This window comes from Protomyctophum parallelum (genome assembly GCF_964188405.1).
Source record: "Protomyctophum parallelum genome assembly, chromosome: 17".
Lineage (NCBI taxonomy): Eukaryota > Metazoa > Chordata > Actinopteri > Myctophiformes > Myctophidae > Protomyctophum > Protomyctophum parallelum.
Window position 1 is genome coordinate 35,899,040 of NC_139719.1, and position 15,805 is coordinate 35,914,844.

At 43.6% G+C, this 15,805-nt stretch overlaps 1 protein-coding gene across 2 annotated transcripts; it reads left to right on the plus strand.

Annotated features, from left to right (window-relative positions):
* The first annotated feature begins 4,660 nt into the window (after positions 1-4,660).
* LOC310874955 (protein kinase C and casein kinase II substrate protein 3-like) lies at positions 4,661-15,728 on the plus strand. Of its 2 annotated transcripts, none has more exons than XM_083787912.1 (10): positions 4,661-4,833; positions 6,685-6,755; positions 6,929-7,085; positions 10,274-10,509; positions 11,190-11,366; positions 12,360-12,535; positions 14,042-14,162; positions 14,405-14,469; positions 14,571-14,650; positions 15,114-15,728. In XM_083787912.1, exons 1-10 carry the CDS (start codon positions 4,809-4,811, stop codon positions 15,224-15,226), a joined length of 1,221 nt encoding a protein of 406 aa, XP_083644038.1. In that variant the 5' UTR covers positions 4,661-4,808; the 3' UTR covers positions 15,227-15,728. The 2 variants fall into 2 exon arrangements, with proteins under 2 accessions (XP_083644038.1, XP_083644039.1); XM_083787913.1 differs by lacking the exon at positions 4,661-4,833 and adding an exon at positions 5,130-5,277.
* The last annotated feature ends 77 nt before the right edge of the window (positions 15,729-15,805 follow it).

The following is a 15,805-nucleotide window of genomic DNA, read 5'->3' on the forward strand; positions in this document are numbered from 1 at the left end:
TTACAAGAAATTTCTTGAACACAAACAATAGTGGATGCGCAAACTTGAGAAAACTCTACAACAAGTGCTTCAGATACAGATCACGGGTACAGAAAGCATCGCGTGCACACACACACACACACACACACACACGCACACACACGCACACACACACACACACACACACACACACACACACACACACACACACATGCACCACACACGCACATGCACAAATACCACAAACACTCAAAACACAAACTATTTTATTCTCTAACCATTTGCTGCTTTGTAGCACTGGGGGAAAAAAACTGATTTTTATTTGAGTGAAGAGATGGCGAAGCTGCTGAGTGAAGAGTCAACCTCAAGAAATGGTTTTACTGACTGTGGCAAACCCCTGACACAAAGCAAGGGCCGCATTTCAACTTCACTACAGTAGCTTTAAGCTATTTGAAGTACGGAATGGCTGTGGAGGGGAATTCATTCCTGTTTGACTTGCAGGACACAAGCCAAAGTCAGAATATGGCCCTAAAAACAGTCGAAAGGGATATTTGTAAATCATGACGGATTAAATCAATAGATAACAAGAGTAGTCTTTTTTTACACTGACATTATTTCTTAGCCCTATCTGCCTGAATGATGCCCCAATATGCTTTGTATGTATGTACTTTGCGAGCACTGAATATATCCTGTGTTTTAAAAGGGATCCACTAAAAGTAGAACCATTTGATTGCTTTTTATTGTTCCAAGTGAGTGCTGACTGCAATCATTCATTTAATATTGGTCAGGGAATTTAAGAATGGTTGTATCCAAAATGTGCATAATGAGGATAAAGTAGACATACTGCTGCGAAATGACATTATCATAGTTATTACATTGAGAAGCAACGGTGGCTTTGGGGGAGGAGAAGAAATATTTAACAGGTTTGCATGTTATTTTACACTGCAAATTGATGATTTTCTTAGACAATATCAATGTTTACGAACATAGCACAGGTGGCAGGATGGACACATCCTCATTGAGGCCATAATAATGTTGACAGCTCTCTCACACACCAATCAAAAAGGGCTTTTTTACTTGCTAGTCTGTCTGCCTGACTTCAGCTTTCAGTCTCTGTGAGCCTGCGTGTCTGTCCGCGTGTCTGTCAGCCTGCCTTGTTCTCTAATACAGTGGTTCTCAAAGTGGGGTCCAGGGACCCTCAAGGTTCCTTTACTGGGTTCTAAATGGACCCTTACAGGTCTGTGACTCTGAGAGAGTCATTTGTACACTCGAGAGTTATGGGGGTCCTTGAAATTAAAATGTTTGAGAACCACTGGTCTAATACCCCTGTCCCCACTCACCAATCCCTCTATCTCTGTTGCCTTCTACAAAAACACATTTATAATTGTCAGAGAACACTGTATTTTTCACACCACTTGACAATCCTAATGTTGCCCTATTCCACACATTAACCCCCTCAAAATCTCTTATCAGAAAGGAAACCTTTTTTCACAGTGGCATACTTCTAGTACATATAAACACAAATTATCTGGCTTTGTTTCTTTAGTTTTTTTATATGTCAGTTAGCCGTTCCCTGCAGTGAATTCAACTGTACGGTTAAAACACGTCAGTTATACGTCTACATGTAATAATAATGATGATGACAAAACAAACATAGTATAATTTAACAGGTAACAGTGTTAATTACTAAGTATGTAAACATTTTTAAGAATCTCTGTCTTCCAAATAGCGTGGACAAATTATCTGAAGCTATTTGTTATTTTATTTATTAATTTATTGTCTTTTTGCTTTTGTTTGAGCTTTGGTTTCACCTGTAGAATGCTTTCTATACTGCTCGCTGTGTTATGACATGCCCCCAACCCCGCCCTCATGAAACCGACATGTTTTATGCATATTCTCCGTGAGTACACAGTTATGAGTGTCCTCATTCTCATGCTGAGATACAATGCTACTTGTGTGATGGACGCTACTCAGTGACAGTGTGCAAATGGGAAAGTGGCCAGCGCGGTAGTGTAGAAAGCGTTACATTTTATGATTTAACAAAGAGTATTTTAGGACTAGTGAAAAACATAAAGTATGACTATATACAGTAATGAGCGTAAGTATGCAGAGATAAGAGGTATATATTATGACACTTTGTTTTAAATGAAATAAAGTATATATACTGATTTAAATTATATATATGATAGAGCTATAACTAAGGTGTTGAAATAAATGCTGAATAAACTGATGGTCTCGCCTCCATTCTTACCTGCCATCCCTCGCCACACACTGCCACACATGAGTTTATTTTTAAGCTGAATCTTCATTGCCTGCAATACCAGCCATCTCCCAAGGCAGAAGTCTCCAGTGATCCTCTTTGGCAAGCAGGTGAGTCCACCAGGCCCCAGGCGAAAGGTTGGCAGGGCCTGGGAGGACGTCATACACTGACTGAAGAAGTTTAAATGGTGTGGCTTCCACAGTTCTGCCCAGCAGGTGACCTTTTGGCCAGCTGTGTGCTCCCACTTGGACCAGGTAAGGTAAGGCAGAGGTGGAGGAAGCTTGCATCAACAGAGCAGTGGGCAAACTGGGCCCACTCACCTCCGGGATAAGCTTTCACCTCTCCTTTCCTATATAGCTTTACTGTAGCAATTCCATGAATTCTGTATTTCTAGGAGTCAGGTCTTTGCATTACTTCTTTAAGGATGTACAGTGTGTGTCATCAAATCTGCTGTTTTTTCCAGGTTTCAGCTTTCTCATTGCCGTTTCAATTGTCAAAAGGCTTGGTGAGAGGCATCGCTGGCTGTGGTAAGTTTGAGATTGTTTTTCAATCCTCAGCAACAGTTCATAAAACATTACATACTGTAGTAATACTATACAGTTTACTGTAGTGGTTATGGGTGGTACCGTGGTATGTTTGTTTTTAGTTTTTTGCAGAGATGGCGAAATGTGGCCTATGCCTTCCTGATGTTTGTCATGTTGGTGTCATCTCCTTCCAGACTTTCCTTCCATCTCTCCAAGTTCCATGGTAGTAGAAGAAAGGGTCATTGTAGCTCTCAGCATGATGCTGGATGTTTCTGAAAGCCCAGGGATTTCACCAAGTCTGTGAAATTAGGATGTGGTAGTTCGCTGAAAATTGAATGTTCGGTCTCCTGTTGGAATGACAACCAACCAACCAACCAGCTTTCTGTATGTTGAACCTCCTGCAGAATGGGACGGTTATTGCTTGGAGTGTGGCTCTAGCAATTGGTCGGACTTCCTTCAAGCAATTCATGTTTGGGTTACATATCGTATTCCATTTGGTGCTGTAGAAAGGTGTGGGTACAATTTACAATTTGGTAAATGTGCATAGTTTAAATTTGGGGTAGTTTGACATTGTGCATCAGAGTTAGGTGTTTTGACTTTAATGAAGCTGCTTTTGATAGGTGTATTGACTTCATCTCCATCTCAGTTGTTGCTCTCAAAGCCCAGAGATGTGCACTGAATTTGTAGAGTAGAATTTCCTCTTGCATACTGTAGTTCTGTGTGTGACAATGGGATTGGGGATGGCTTGTACACTGATGTGACATTTGGGAGGGCAACTATGATGGTTTCAGTAGTAGGTGCAGACTTCTTCAATTTTGAGGTTTGGTCTGCTGAAAACAACTTATATCGGTGTTGGATTTCTGCAAACAACTTCATTACATGGGATATTGTACAGGGCCGATGTGGGTTTCCTGTGTGCATAGAGTATGACAAATCCTTTGGCCATCGTTTCCAATATTGTATATGTCTTGCATCTGGAGAATCCTTTGATGTTGATTAGGATGATTGTGAGTGTGGGCCCAGAGAGGGTCAGGTATTTGTGTGACACAATCGTGATCTGGCAGGCATCATCATAGATGATTAGATTGCAGTAGGTATGTACAGACATTGGCCTACTGGTCATCCAATTATAAAAGTCTTGATTATATCTTATTAAATGGTCCGCCGTTTCCCAAGCTGCACCACAGGGTGGTCCTGTACTGGATCTGCAGCCCATGGAGTCAAATAATTAGATGTTCCTGTTCAGTTCCTGTTCATGTTCAGGATTACACTCATCTAGGCTAGATGTGTGTGTATGTGCGAGGAGGGGTGCTCACTGGGACCGTTGACAGGACACATGCATCAACAGTGAACAGTTATTGTATTAATACACAGTACCGCTCGGAAAGAAGCCCGTAGGGAGTGACAAACAAAGGAAAAAAACAGAGGACCATGATTTCACTGGTTTCCACCTTCTGCATGTGGAACCCACTGGCATATATCCAAAAGAGAGTAGGCCTATAGGCCAGAGAGAGTCGACACAATAATGGCTCATAGCCTTTGACACAGGCACATTTCTAGTCCCCACCGGAGAATGCCCGCTCACAAAGGAGTACAGGGCCATGTGAGGGTTGGTTCATGGGACCCCCTCTCTCACTCACACACACACACACACACACACACACGCTAATGAGCTCACATGATTGTGTGGCACACTGACATAGTACTGTGACTAACAGATTGTCAAAATGAATTTCGCATTCTCTCCCCGGGCTTGCCTAACGCATTGGCACTACCGTTCATTAGCACCATATTGAGATGTAGGGAGGGACTGGACAGAGGGAGGAGGGGAATTCCTCCAGCTGTTTATGTGCTACTCAGTGGAGAGAGGGGGGTAAGGGCAGAGGGGGATAGTCCAATAGGGGCAACACAAACTTAACACTCAGGACAGCGAGGGAGCCAGTCAAGTCCACTACAGGAAAAGTAAGGAGGGATGGTGAGACAGTAAAAAGCAGAAGAATAGGAGCGATCATCCGTGGAATGAGTGTTAGGATAGAAAACCACAGATGACAGGGGAGGAGAGCAAGGAAGGTATGGTGGCTCTTGTTTTGTTCATTTCTCTACCCTGCCAGTTGACAAGTTGGCAATTACCTTTGTTTAACTTTCTTGCTTGCATCGCCTGGGTGACTGTGACTCACACTCACCCTGAGATCAACAATAACTCAACTCAATCTTGCAGTGTGTATGTGTGCGCGCGTGTGTGTGTGTGTGTGTGTGTGTGTGTGTGTGTGTGTGTGTGTGTGTGTGTCTTTAAGTGTCAGGAGGGAATTGGGTCAGTGAGTGAGGAAAGAGTAGCATGAGTTACATAGGAGGAGAGGCACACGGGGAGAGAGAGAGAGAGAGAGAGAGAGAGAGAGAGAGATAGAGAGAGAGAGAGAGAGAGAGAGAGAGAGAGAGAGAGAGAAATGGAGTGAAATCCTCAGCAGTCCTAACAAGTGGTCACTTGGGTAATCACTGGTGAATTCAGAGAAAACTGTAAGTGCGGGTTTGTCCCGGGCATGGCTTCTGTTTGGTGTTTACAAGAACACGAGAATTATGTCTCATCACAGTCCTAGGGGCAGTTTGATTGCATCTTGAATTACAGTACGGCAAAACGCTTGGGTCTGGCTGTTTAGTCACGCATTACTAGGCAAAGAGTGCTCTTTTGTGCTCTGCATGATCCGACGGTATTTGTCAGAGGACAAAATTAGGATGGGAAAAACTGTGTGTGTGTGTGTGTGACTGTGTGTGTGTGTGTGTATGTGTGTGTGCGCGAGTGCGAGTGCGCGTGAGCATGGGGTCATCAGTTAAGGATCTTGGCAATAGTGTGACCTGATGAAATTGATCAATCCTTCAACATGACAATATTTCTAAACACCAGGCGTATTTAATAACATCACACAGACACAGGGAGAAAGAGAGAGAGAGAGAGAGAGAGAGAGAGAGAGAGAGAGAGAGAGAGAGAGAGAGAGAGAGAGAGAGAGAGAGGATAAACATGCAGTTCCTTTAGGAGCCTGACTCTGCCTGGTAGTCAGAGTCTTGTGATGAGGTGTGGTTAGTCCCTCATGCAGCTCAGACAGGCAATGTGTGCAGCTGGCTACGCAGACAGAAATAAATCTGCATGTAAGTGAATGTTTATATGTGTGTCTCCAGTACTCCAGTACGACTACAACACATGGTGGTCTTCACACACTGCTCAACGTTATCTAGAGTTTATTCCCTTTTAAATTCTGCACCCAACCTTGTATGCCACAACTCTCCTCCCTGGTAGACTTGTTGTTCTTGATCCCATACCATAATGTCAGGTGGGGGTGAGAGTGGCAGACAGTTGAGGCTAATAGGACTGGCATTAGAGCTAAAGGAAAGATGACCTTTCCCTGCTGTTTATTTTGGGACGGCTGTGGAGAGGAATGCCGGTGCGGCTGTTCTATTCCGGCTGTCAGATCCCTGCCCTATGAATTCCACTTCACCACTGGGAATGTCAGTCCCCTTATTCACGTATGCACGGTGGGCTTGGATGTATGAAAGCATCGGTTACAGTATAAATAACAGCTTATCAGAGTCTTCCAGGTTGCCATGGTACTGCGCTCAACAAGACGTGCTGCTAGGATTCAGAAGCCAATTACTTGATATAGACACTACTACGCAGAGCAGAGGAGATGGTTCTGTTTATGATGCAGTCAGCTCACTATCTGAACATTACACAGGCAGACTGCAGGGACATACGCCAAATTGCGCAGCCACTTGCAAAGCACACCATTCCCAAAAGCATTTTATGTATTAATGTCATGCTTGTCAATAAAGTGTTTCTCTCATTCTATTATTGTTATCAAGATCAATTATCATTAAAACCACTCATTATCTGATGAAACAGCAATGACTTCCACTCCCTCTTTACTCCAGACAATTCTCCTATAATGGCGGCTCTCCCAAAAGATCCTCCTGAGGATGCCAAGAAGCAGAGCTTCTGGATGGTGAGGATATTTTTAAAGATACATTTGAGAAAACAGCCACATTGGAAATTGTCAAAATGCCGAGCAGCAGCAGAGTATGTGCGCTTGTGTATCAGTGGTACAGTATGTATCCTTGTGCATCTTTCTATAGTTATTTATCATCTGTCTGTCTGTCTGTTTCCTCATCTACCCAGCCAGATAATTATGGTCGAACGGTGCACCGTACTGACCAATCCTACCAGGCCTGCAATGACATCATGGCCTGCTTCCTGGAGAGGGCCAAAGTAGAAAAGCAGTATGCTCAGCAACTCAGCCAGTGGAGTAACAAATGGAAGGCCATAGTGGATTCTCGTAAGTATTACAATAACAATGACGGCAACCTGCAGAGAGCCACAATGACCGAAAACGATCTGCATTCATGCTCAGACATGATGTAGTCTATAGTGCTTAAAGCCCTATTGTGTGATTTGCCGCCTCTGCGGATAAGAAATGGGAATTATACAATTGTTCTAGCTCTCCTCCTCCCCTTCTCATACGTCCAGGAGACTATACGACAGCCAAAGTGAGACACACTTAGAATAATACACCATATTGGGAAGCATGTGTATGGGAGGGAGGTGTCGAGGTGTTTCAACAGACCTTGGAGGCCGGATTATTTTCTAAATATGCTTTAGAAAGGAGGAGAAAGGGGCGTGCCGGTAGCTGACCGGACAGTGCATTGCCCCACATAATGCTAACCCCTCTTTGTCTCTCCACTGTCCTAAATAAAGCAACAACATATACAGCTGGTGTTTGCACATACAGTAATGTATTGGCTGGCATCGCTGTGTCTCAGTGAAATCTTCATGCACTATGTTCAGGCCTTGTGGGCTATTGGCCCTTTAAGAACTAAGAACTCAAGTGTGTGCCCCTTCCTGGCCAAGGATCCATTTTCGCCAAAGTCTTCTTTTCTGTACCAGCCAGCACTCACCCAAACCCCAAAGGTATCTCCATCAGTGGTTATTGTAGATTAGAGCAGCATGATCTGCACACCAAATGGCTCCCATTAACCCATTAAGACCGATGGTCTTTTAAATCAGTAGTGCTCAAACTTTTCCGTGCCAAGGAGCCCCAAAATGATATGTATTTGGTCGCGAAAATGTGTTGTGCCAGGGAAGAGAAGATCTGTTTTAAAAAAAATCACACTTTCAAGATTTTTCCAAAATGTAAAAAATAGTCAGATACAAGCTCAGTGCGGCACGACGTGACACGCTGTTAGCTTGTATATCTGCTATTTTTGAGATCTGCTGTTAATCTAAACCACTGTTCTCCATCCTGTTGCTATTTATATATATAGCTAAAATACCAGTAAGACACCCTGAGGGCGAGAAATGACAGAGGCATCCGCCTGGGTGATGGCAGACTGCTGGGCGAGCGCTAGCGCTTTGGCATGGGGGGTCAGATCAACATATTGATTGAATTCTGTACTAAGAAAGGAAAGAGGAGATCCGCACACCGGTTTAAAAGCTCAACAGAGCGGAAAACAATACAACGTTTGGGCCTCAGGGGCCTTCGTCAGGTTGGGAGCTTTTAAAACGGTTTGCGGATCTCCTCTTTCCTTTCTTAGTTATTCTTTTGGATCCCGCACCCGTGGACATTTGTGGATGTGCGTGCACCTCTTGACCATATGAATTCTGTACTAGCCATATATGGAGCATGTCTTGAGTACAGGGTTTGATGAGGTCAGATCAACATATGGAATGTCAAAACCGGTTAGCTCCAGAGATCTAAGGGCGGCAGCGGGGCAGTGTCTTGAGTGTACAGGGTTTGATGAGGGCCCATGTAGGGCCGGGCCTTAATTTTCGGTCCTGTTGAGAACATGTATGGCTATCCAGGGTTTGATGAGGTCAGTGTCGTGATCTTCATATATGGAGACGGCCATATATGGAGTGTGTCACGAGGCGTGACGGACGGATCGACGGACTGGCAGGTTTTGCAGGTTATCTTGCCACACTAATTAAAGCGGCGCGCCCCTGTCTGCATATCTCACCATGCACAACACCTACAGCAGGCCTGTCTGCACCATAGACTGTAAAAAATATGGACAAAGCGTTCCCCGGGTCTAACATGAATGTAAAATGAAGCCTGTCAGTCCTTGAATTGTACATCGCCATCTTTCTAGATCCGTTTGGGCCCAGCTGGCCCATTGGCTGGCCCAGACAACGAGGCGGGACTTCCCCCCTTCTTCTTAGTTGGTTTTTATTTTGACTCGAGTGGGTGGGGAATCCCGATCATAGACTGTACGTAATGGTAGCCACGCCCCTCAGAACATACGCGAATTTATGGTAATAACCATAATTTTCCAAAAAGAATATTATGACATTAGAAATGAGACTTTAAACTAGTGACTGGAAGCACAAAGTATTCATGACCATGTTTATTAAGGTAATACAGTCTAGGTGAAGTTGGGCCCAAATACATGGACTTCTATGGGGCTATGGTTTTTTTTGGGCCCAATGACAGTGCCACAACAGGCCATTATATGAACTTTCAGGAAATCCCGATTTCCTTGTGGCTTCACAAAATATCTGTCTGACTGCCCCCCTGCTCTGCACACACCTCACCATGCACAACACCTACAGCATGCCTGTCTGCACACATCTCACCATGCACAACACCTACAGCATGCCTGTCTGCACACATCTCACCATGCACAACACCTACAGCATGCCTGTCCAGACATAACGCACCCATGCAACTGTCATAGTTACTGTACAGTTAGTATTTGCATGAAATACCATGCTATTGCGCAACATTTCACGGTGCTGCAAATTACATAACATTTTAGGCCACACCCCGTTCCACTGCGCCGCGCGCACACACACACACACACACACACACACACACACACACACACACACACACACACACACACACACACACACACACACACAGGGCGCAGCAGTACAGTACGGTACAGCACAGTATGATACAGTACGGCACAGTACTGTATACAGTACAGTACAGTATGGTACAGTACAGTCTGCTACAGTACAGTACAGCACAGTATGGTACAGTACGGCACAGTACGGTACGGTACGGTACAGTGTGGTACAGTGCAGTACCGTACAGTATGGTACATTACAGCACATTACAGTACAGTATAATCCTCTTAAAGGGAGCGCTTTCTGCTCTATTCTACAAGGTATTTCTTGGATCCTTTATGAAATGTGCATATATCTTTTTAATATTTTCCTATACTAATCATTCCCATAGGAAAAATAATTACAAAGGGGCGGACCACCCACTCACAAAAAAAAGAGAAAAAGAACAATGTACATGGATCCCACGTTCTACCGTGTAAATTAGGTCTGTTTGATCATGTGAAATCACTGGGATTGCATCGAATGCTCCATTCCCACCAAATGGATGCATCTGCCCCTTGTTTGAACATTTCCAGTGGGCAGATGGAGTCAATTATTTCCTCATTGGTTCCAGCGTGACTCACTAGTACCCTTTTGATCTCTCTCAGACCTCTCCTCTTTTCTCCCCCTCCCCAGGACCACTGTACGGCTCTCTCATGAGGGCGTGGCAGTGTTTCTTCTCTTCCACGGAGCGCCTGTCCGTCCTCCATTCTTCCATCTCCCAGTCCCTGGTTGCAGAGGACGGGGACAGGATGAAGACCTGGCAGAAGGAGACCTTCCCAAAGAAGTTGTTCTGTGGCTTCAAGGAAAGCCACGACACCAGCACGGGCTTCTCACGCGCTCAGAAGCCCTGGGCCAATAAGTTGAAAAAGGTCTAAACTCATTACGTCCCCTGCGTTCATTTCCTAAAACCATTCACAGTGAAATCCTGAGTGTTAATTTAACACTGAGAGTTACGTGCGTGCGTGCCATTATTTTGGCATTTTCTATTCCGTTTGTTTCCGTTTGTGCCTCATGTGATGCTTAGTTAAAATGATAACAAAAGTGATGTACTGTAACTGTTATGTAATTAATTTCTTCGCAGTAATGTTGCAATCCATGTGTAATATGGGCACGCATACATGCGTGGCGTGGGATATATTTATTTCCACATACATTACAGTATGTCCAATGTATGCATGCGTCTTTTGCTTTTCATATTTGTGTTCCACACTGGTGGGAAACTGAAGAAGACTAGAATTTTGGTGGTAGATTCCAGGGGCCTCAATATATCTTTTATGTGCATGTCACACCCTGGATGATTAGATTACTGCAGTGCACACACAGGGAGGTTCTGCATTCACTTTTAGCCAAGGGAGGTCGATGTTAATGAAAACAGGCCTCTGCGTATGCGCATGTGTGTGAAAGTGTGTGTGTAAGTGTAACACATTAAAGCATAAAAAGTACAATTCTTATTGAAAAAAATGTGAGTTTAGGAAACAGGATAAATACATGTGTCTGTTTATAATATAGTTCTGTGTAACTTATTAAGTAATGTAATGTTCTGTTCTAGCTGGACAATGTGCGAGGAGCCTACCACAAGGCCTGCCAAAAGGAAAAGACAGCCATAGGCAAAGAGACACAGGCAAAGGAGAACACAGAGATGAGTCCGGAGAAACTGCAGAAGATGACACTGGCCAGAGAGAAGGCCACACTGGCCAGAGAGAAGGCCACAGAGGAGAAGGATAAAGTGAGGAGAGATGTTGACACACAACACCACATGACAGCCGCTGAGCAGGGGTCACCACGTCCATCAAAGGAAAAAGGGGATTAGAGGGGGTTACTTTATTCCCTACATTATGAAACAATGGAAGTTCACAGTTCACTTTCTCACTCCGCTCACATTTTGCATATAGCCCCAAATGTCCCTGTTTCGACTGATAAAATCTCACTCAGCAAGACACATCACATTAGTGGAGAGTTTATCAAATAATTCACAGGGATGATGTTTATTCAGCTGACATGTATTGTGATTCTGTCTATATGAGGAACTGTCCTCTCCAAACACACCCTCCTCCCGTCTTATTCTCTCAAGCTGAGGCTCCTTTTATGGCATGTTGTTATTGTTTCCGTGCCCATGTTTATGCAGACGTAGATCAGGTCCACATAACATAGGGACAGTGAGGAGCACCGGGAAATGATTTACATATCTCAGAACCAGACCAGTGTAAAAGAAGCTATATGCAGAGCAGCCATATTGGAAATAAATTGGGCCTCTTTCTTACTTCCTTCACAGGCCTGACCAATATTATACTAATTAAGGCTGTTTAGTGTAGCGCAGTTGTTCTCAAAACTTTTAATTTCAAGGACCTCCATGAGAGTTACACACCTGTATAGGGGCCATTTGGAGCCCCCTCAAGGAACCATGAGGGTAACTGGACCACACTTTGAGACCCACTAGTGTAGCAGAGTGTTTTCCAGTGAGCCAACAGATACAGTATCAGCACCCTGAGTCCCTGACTTTGTTTGACGTGAATGGAATCAGTAATTCTGATCAATGGTAACACCTGCAAAGGAACTAAGGAAAAGGCCACATCTCTTTCCAATAATATTGGAAAGAAATGTGGACATGCGTGCACTCTAGCCATATTATGGCTAGTGTGCATAGAGCCTATTGGTGCTGTCCCAGGAGGCGGAGGGCACATTTTGGGATGGTAAAACCGACATCATGTGTTCTTTGCAGGTCCGTGACCGCTACGAGAAAGTGTTGGAGGACGTGACGTCCTACACGCCTCGCTACATGGAGGAGATGGAGGCTATTTTTGACCAATCACAAGAGGAGGAGAGGAAGAGGGTTAGCTTCGTCAAGCAGGCCTTCCTCTCCATCCACCGACATCTTGACATCACCAACAATGAGAGGTAAGGGGGTCACGTTTTTTCTTTCTTTCTTTCTCATACTATTTCAGCAAAAGTGTTCAAGTGCCAATTAAGCACATTACCTCTGCCGTCACAATTTTAAGCACGTCATACTGTAGAGATGAAACAAAAAAATAATAACGTTTTCCGAAGATATCAGCTCTACAAGCTCACAACGTGTAATTAGAATGGGTCTAGCACAGGATGATCATGATGCTAAACCAATTAACCCCTTAAAACGCCTATTAATGGAACCTACTTTAACAAGTTCACACTTTTGGGCCGGGTGTGCATGTGATAGATGTGCCAGCCATGTTCTAAAAACAGACTTCACACCGCATATCTCTGAAACGCTGAGGAAGGCATCATGCTATTTCTTTCTGCTGCTGTGTATTGTGTTATTAAAACGGTTACATATTTATTTGTGTGAACTTTATTTGCCCATTTTGTGCCTTTTGTATCTGCACTTATTCTGAAGACTCAAAGTCTTCAGATTCCAGTTATATCCTTAGGGCGGAAAGCAACTGTGGTAAATGAGAGAAATTATGTAGGCATAAAGAATTGCCTTTTCTTAAATGATTGGCCATTGTTTGGCTACTGTATGTGTGCAAGCTTCTTAACTGCATTGATGACATCAACCACTAGATGTCCTAACCTTTATACAGAAGCTGAGCAAAGACAAGTTTGAGATCCTAGCAGTAGATGTTGAAGGTCAGAGGCAGGAGTTTGATTCATTCCTAATTGATTTGATCTCTTGAACGCAGTGAGCAAATCATCCGTATGTGTACATTAATATCAGAAGTAAAACTATAACACTCAGGATTTTGTAGTGTGGGTGTTATTTATGATGTAATTAGTGTAAATCATGTCACAGCTTTTTATAATTTAAAGAACGGCTCCAAAGTTAGATTTTTTCTTACTCTGAAAACTTGTGAATGCATTCATCTCTAACAGCAACAGGTTAGATTACTGTAATGCCACCAACGTTCACCAAACATTCAAAGATTCTACTTTATAGTCAAGAAGTTTATACCTTATATATTGGAGGGTGGATGGCGTGACAGTGGAGCCATCAATAGTGAGGGAGAAGTTATGAGAGGAGCAGATGAGGGAGTCGGGGCCAATGATGAGAATGTCAGATTTATTGCAGTTGAGCTTTAGAAAGTTTGTTTGCATCCATGTTTTGAAGTCAGTCAGGCAGTAGGTGAGGGTGGAGTGGGTGATGGCGGTGATGGTTTTGGAGGGGAGATGCAGTTGTGTGTCATCGGCATAACAGTGAAAGCGGAGGCTGTGACTGCAGAGTATCTGACCAAGGGGGAGCATGTAGAGAATGAAGAGGAGGGGACCAAGTACTGAGCCTTGGGGGACGCCGCGGGTGACAGGTGATGTGAATGATTGGCAGTTGTTGATAGAGATGTGATGTCAGTTTTGCACTCCTGAAAAGCCTGAAATCTCCATTTCATTCTCTCTCTCTCTCTCTCTCTCTCTCTCTCTCTCTCTCTCTCTCAGTGTGAAGACAGTCTACAGTGAGCTCCACCACACACTCATGTCCATCAGTGAACAGGATGACCTGAGATGGTGGAAGAACAATCACGGGCCGGGCATGCCCACAGACTGGCCAAGGATTGAGGTGCATTTGAAGACTGAAAAATGCAAAATATCACTTACTATAGGAAGAGTTTTTGAAAGGTGGATGTATAAATAAAGTTATTATTATTATTATTAATATAGAGAAAGTACAAACGGTTCCAAAGCAACCCTTGACCTCACTTTGAGTATATTACTAACATTCATTCATACATACACGTGTAGCAACATACAGTAGGAGCACTCATTAAACTCAGATCTATATGTATGTATTCCTTACATCAGGAATGGGTCCCACCGGTTAAAAAACTGAAGAGAAAGAAGCGTGACCAAGCACTCAGCAACCGGCCGTATGTTAACCAGTGGAGTGTGTTAAAACCGCTCTCAAATTGAACTGTACACAGTGCATAGGCTACAATGACCCTCACTGTTCTGCCCTGTCCCCTCCCAGGGTGATGATTGGGGGCGTGAAGGTGCGTGCTTTGTACGACTACGTGGGAGAAGAGGGAGATGAGCTATCCTTTAGATCAGGTGACACAGATTTGGTGTGATACCTGATCATTTACACCAGTGATTATAACATTTCATGATTGATTTGTTTTGTTAGAGGGTTTTTTATTTGTCTTATTGGTTAAAGCAGCAGTTCCCAATATTTTCTGGATCAGCAGGGCCCACTTGAAAGTCTTGAAAGCATTTGCGGCCCACCCATGGCCCACCCATTTGACAAGTTATGACGGCAGCCATTCAGCCATTTAATACAGCAGCTGTGTTAAGTGGTCAGATGGGTGGGCACTGGGCATGCTTGCTTGCATGGTTATTTCAATCAATTGTGTGGAGGTACGTTTAAATATATATATATATTCATTGTTTTTTTTTTATTATTTGGGGGTCCACTTGCAATATCCCCACAGCCCACAGGTTTGGGAATTGCTGCATTAGAGATATTTCCATCAGCATGAAAATCTTTTTTTGATTCCCAAAAATGTGATCCCAGGCGAGGTGTTCCTGAAGGTTGAGGAAGAGGATGAGCAGGGCTGGTGTCGGGGGGTGCTCAGTGGAGGCAAGGAGGGCTTCTATCCAGCCAACTATGTGGAAGTCGCGGAGTGACGTCATATCATCAGTCACATGTCATGAACTCGGTTTTATGCCATGGGGGGTTATTTTGTTGTTTATAAGTTCATGTGAATTTATACGTATGGTTTCGACTCTCTAAATTAATCTTGATTAACATAATGATGTCAAAAATGCTGTTTCTGATGATTAGATGTGTGGCGTTAATGTTCCCAGACTGTATAACATCAGATTTCATTATTTACTTTAAAACTCTAACTCATTTGGTTCCAGTATACTTGTGCAATATGAATTAATTTATCACTGACTTCAGTGCACTGGGTACTTTTTGTGCATGTGTGGTGTGTGTGTGTGCGTGCACGTTCGTACGTGTGATTATTAGAGTGAGTGAGTGAGTGAGTGAGTGAGTGAGTGAGTGAGTGAGTGAGTGAGTGAGTGAGTGAGTGAGTGAGCACACGTGACGTGCGTCAACAATTTGTTTATGAGTCTATGTGCTTGGTGCTTGATGACAAAATAAAAGAGTATTATTTGATATTTATCCACTGTCACATCGTCCAATATTATTTATTCATTAGGTTATAGAAATGAATGATTCTCTGGTCATGATGCACAAGA

What these genes read in the sequence shown, in the direction of transcription:
- LOC310874955 (XM_083787912.1), top strand. Translation starts at nt 4,809, where the DNA reads ATGACAGGGGAGGAGAGCAAGGAAG. An exon ending in AGAAGCAGAGCTTCTGGATG is followed by an intron (nt 6,756 to 6,928) that starts GTGAGGATATTT and finishes TCATCTACCCAG; the next exon opens with CCAGATAATTATGGTCGAAC. An exon ending in CAGACTGGCCAAGGATTGAG is followed by an intron (nt 14,163 to 14,404) that starts GTGCATTTGAAG and finishes TCCTTACATCAG; the next exon opens with GAATGGGTCCCACCGGTTAA.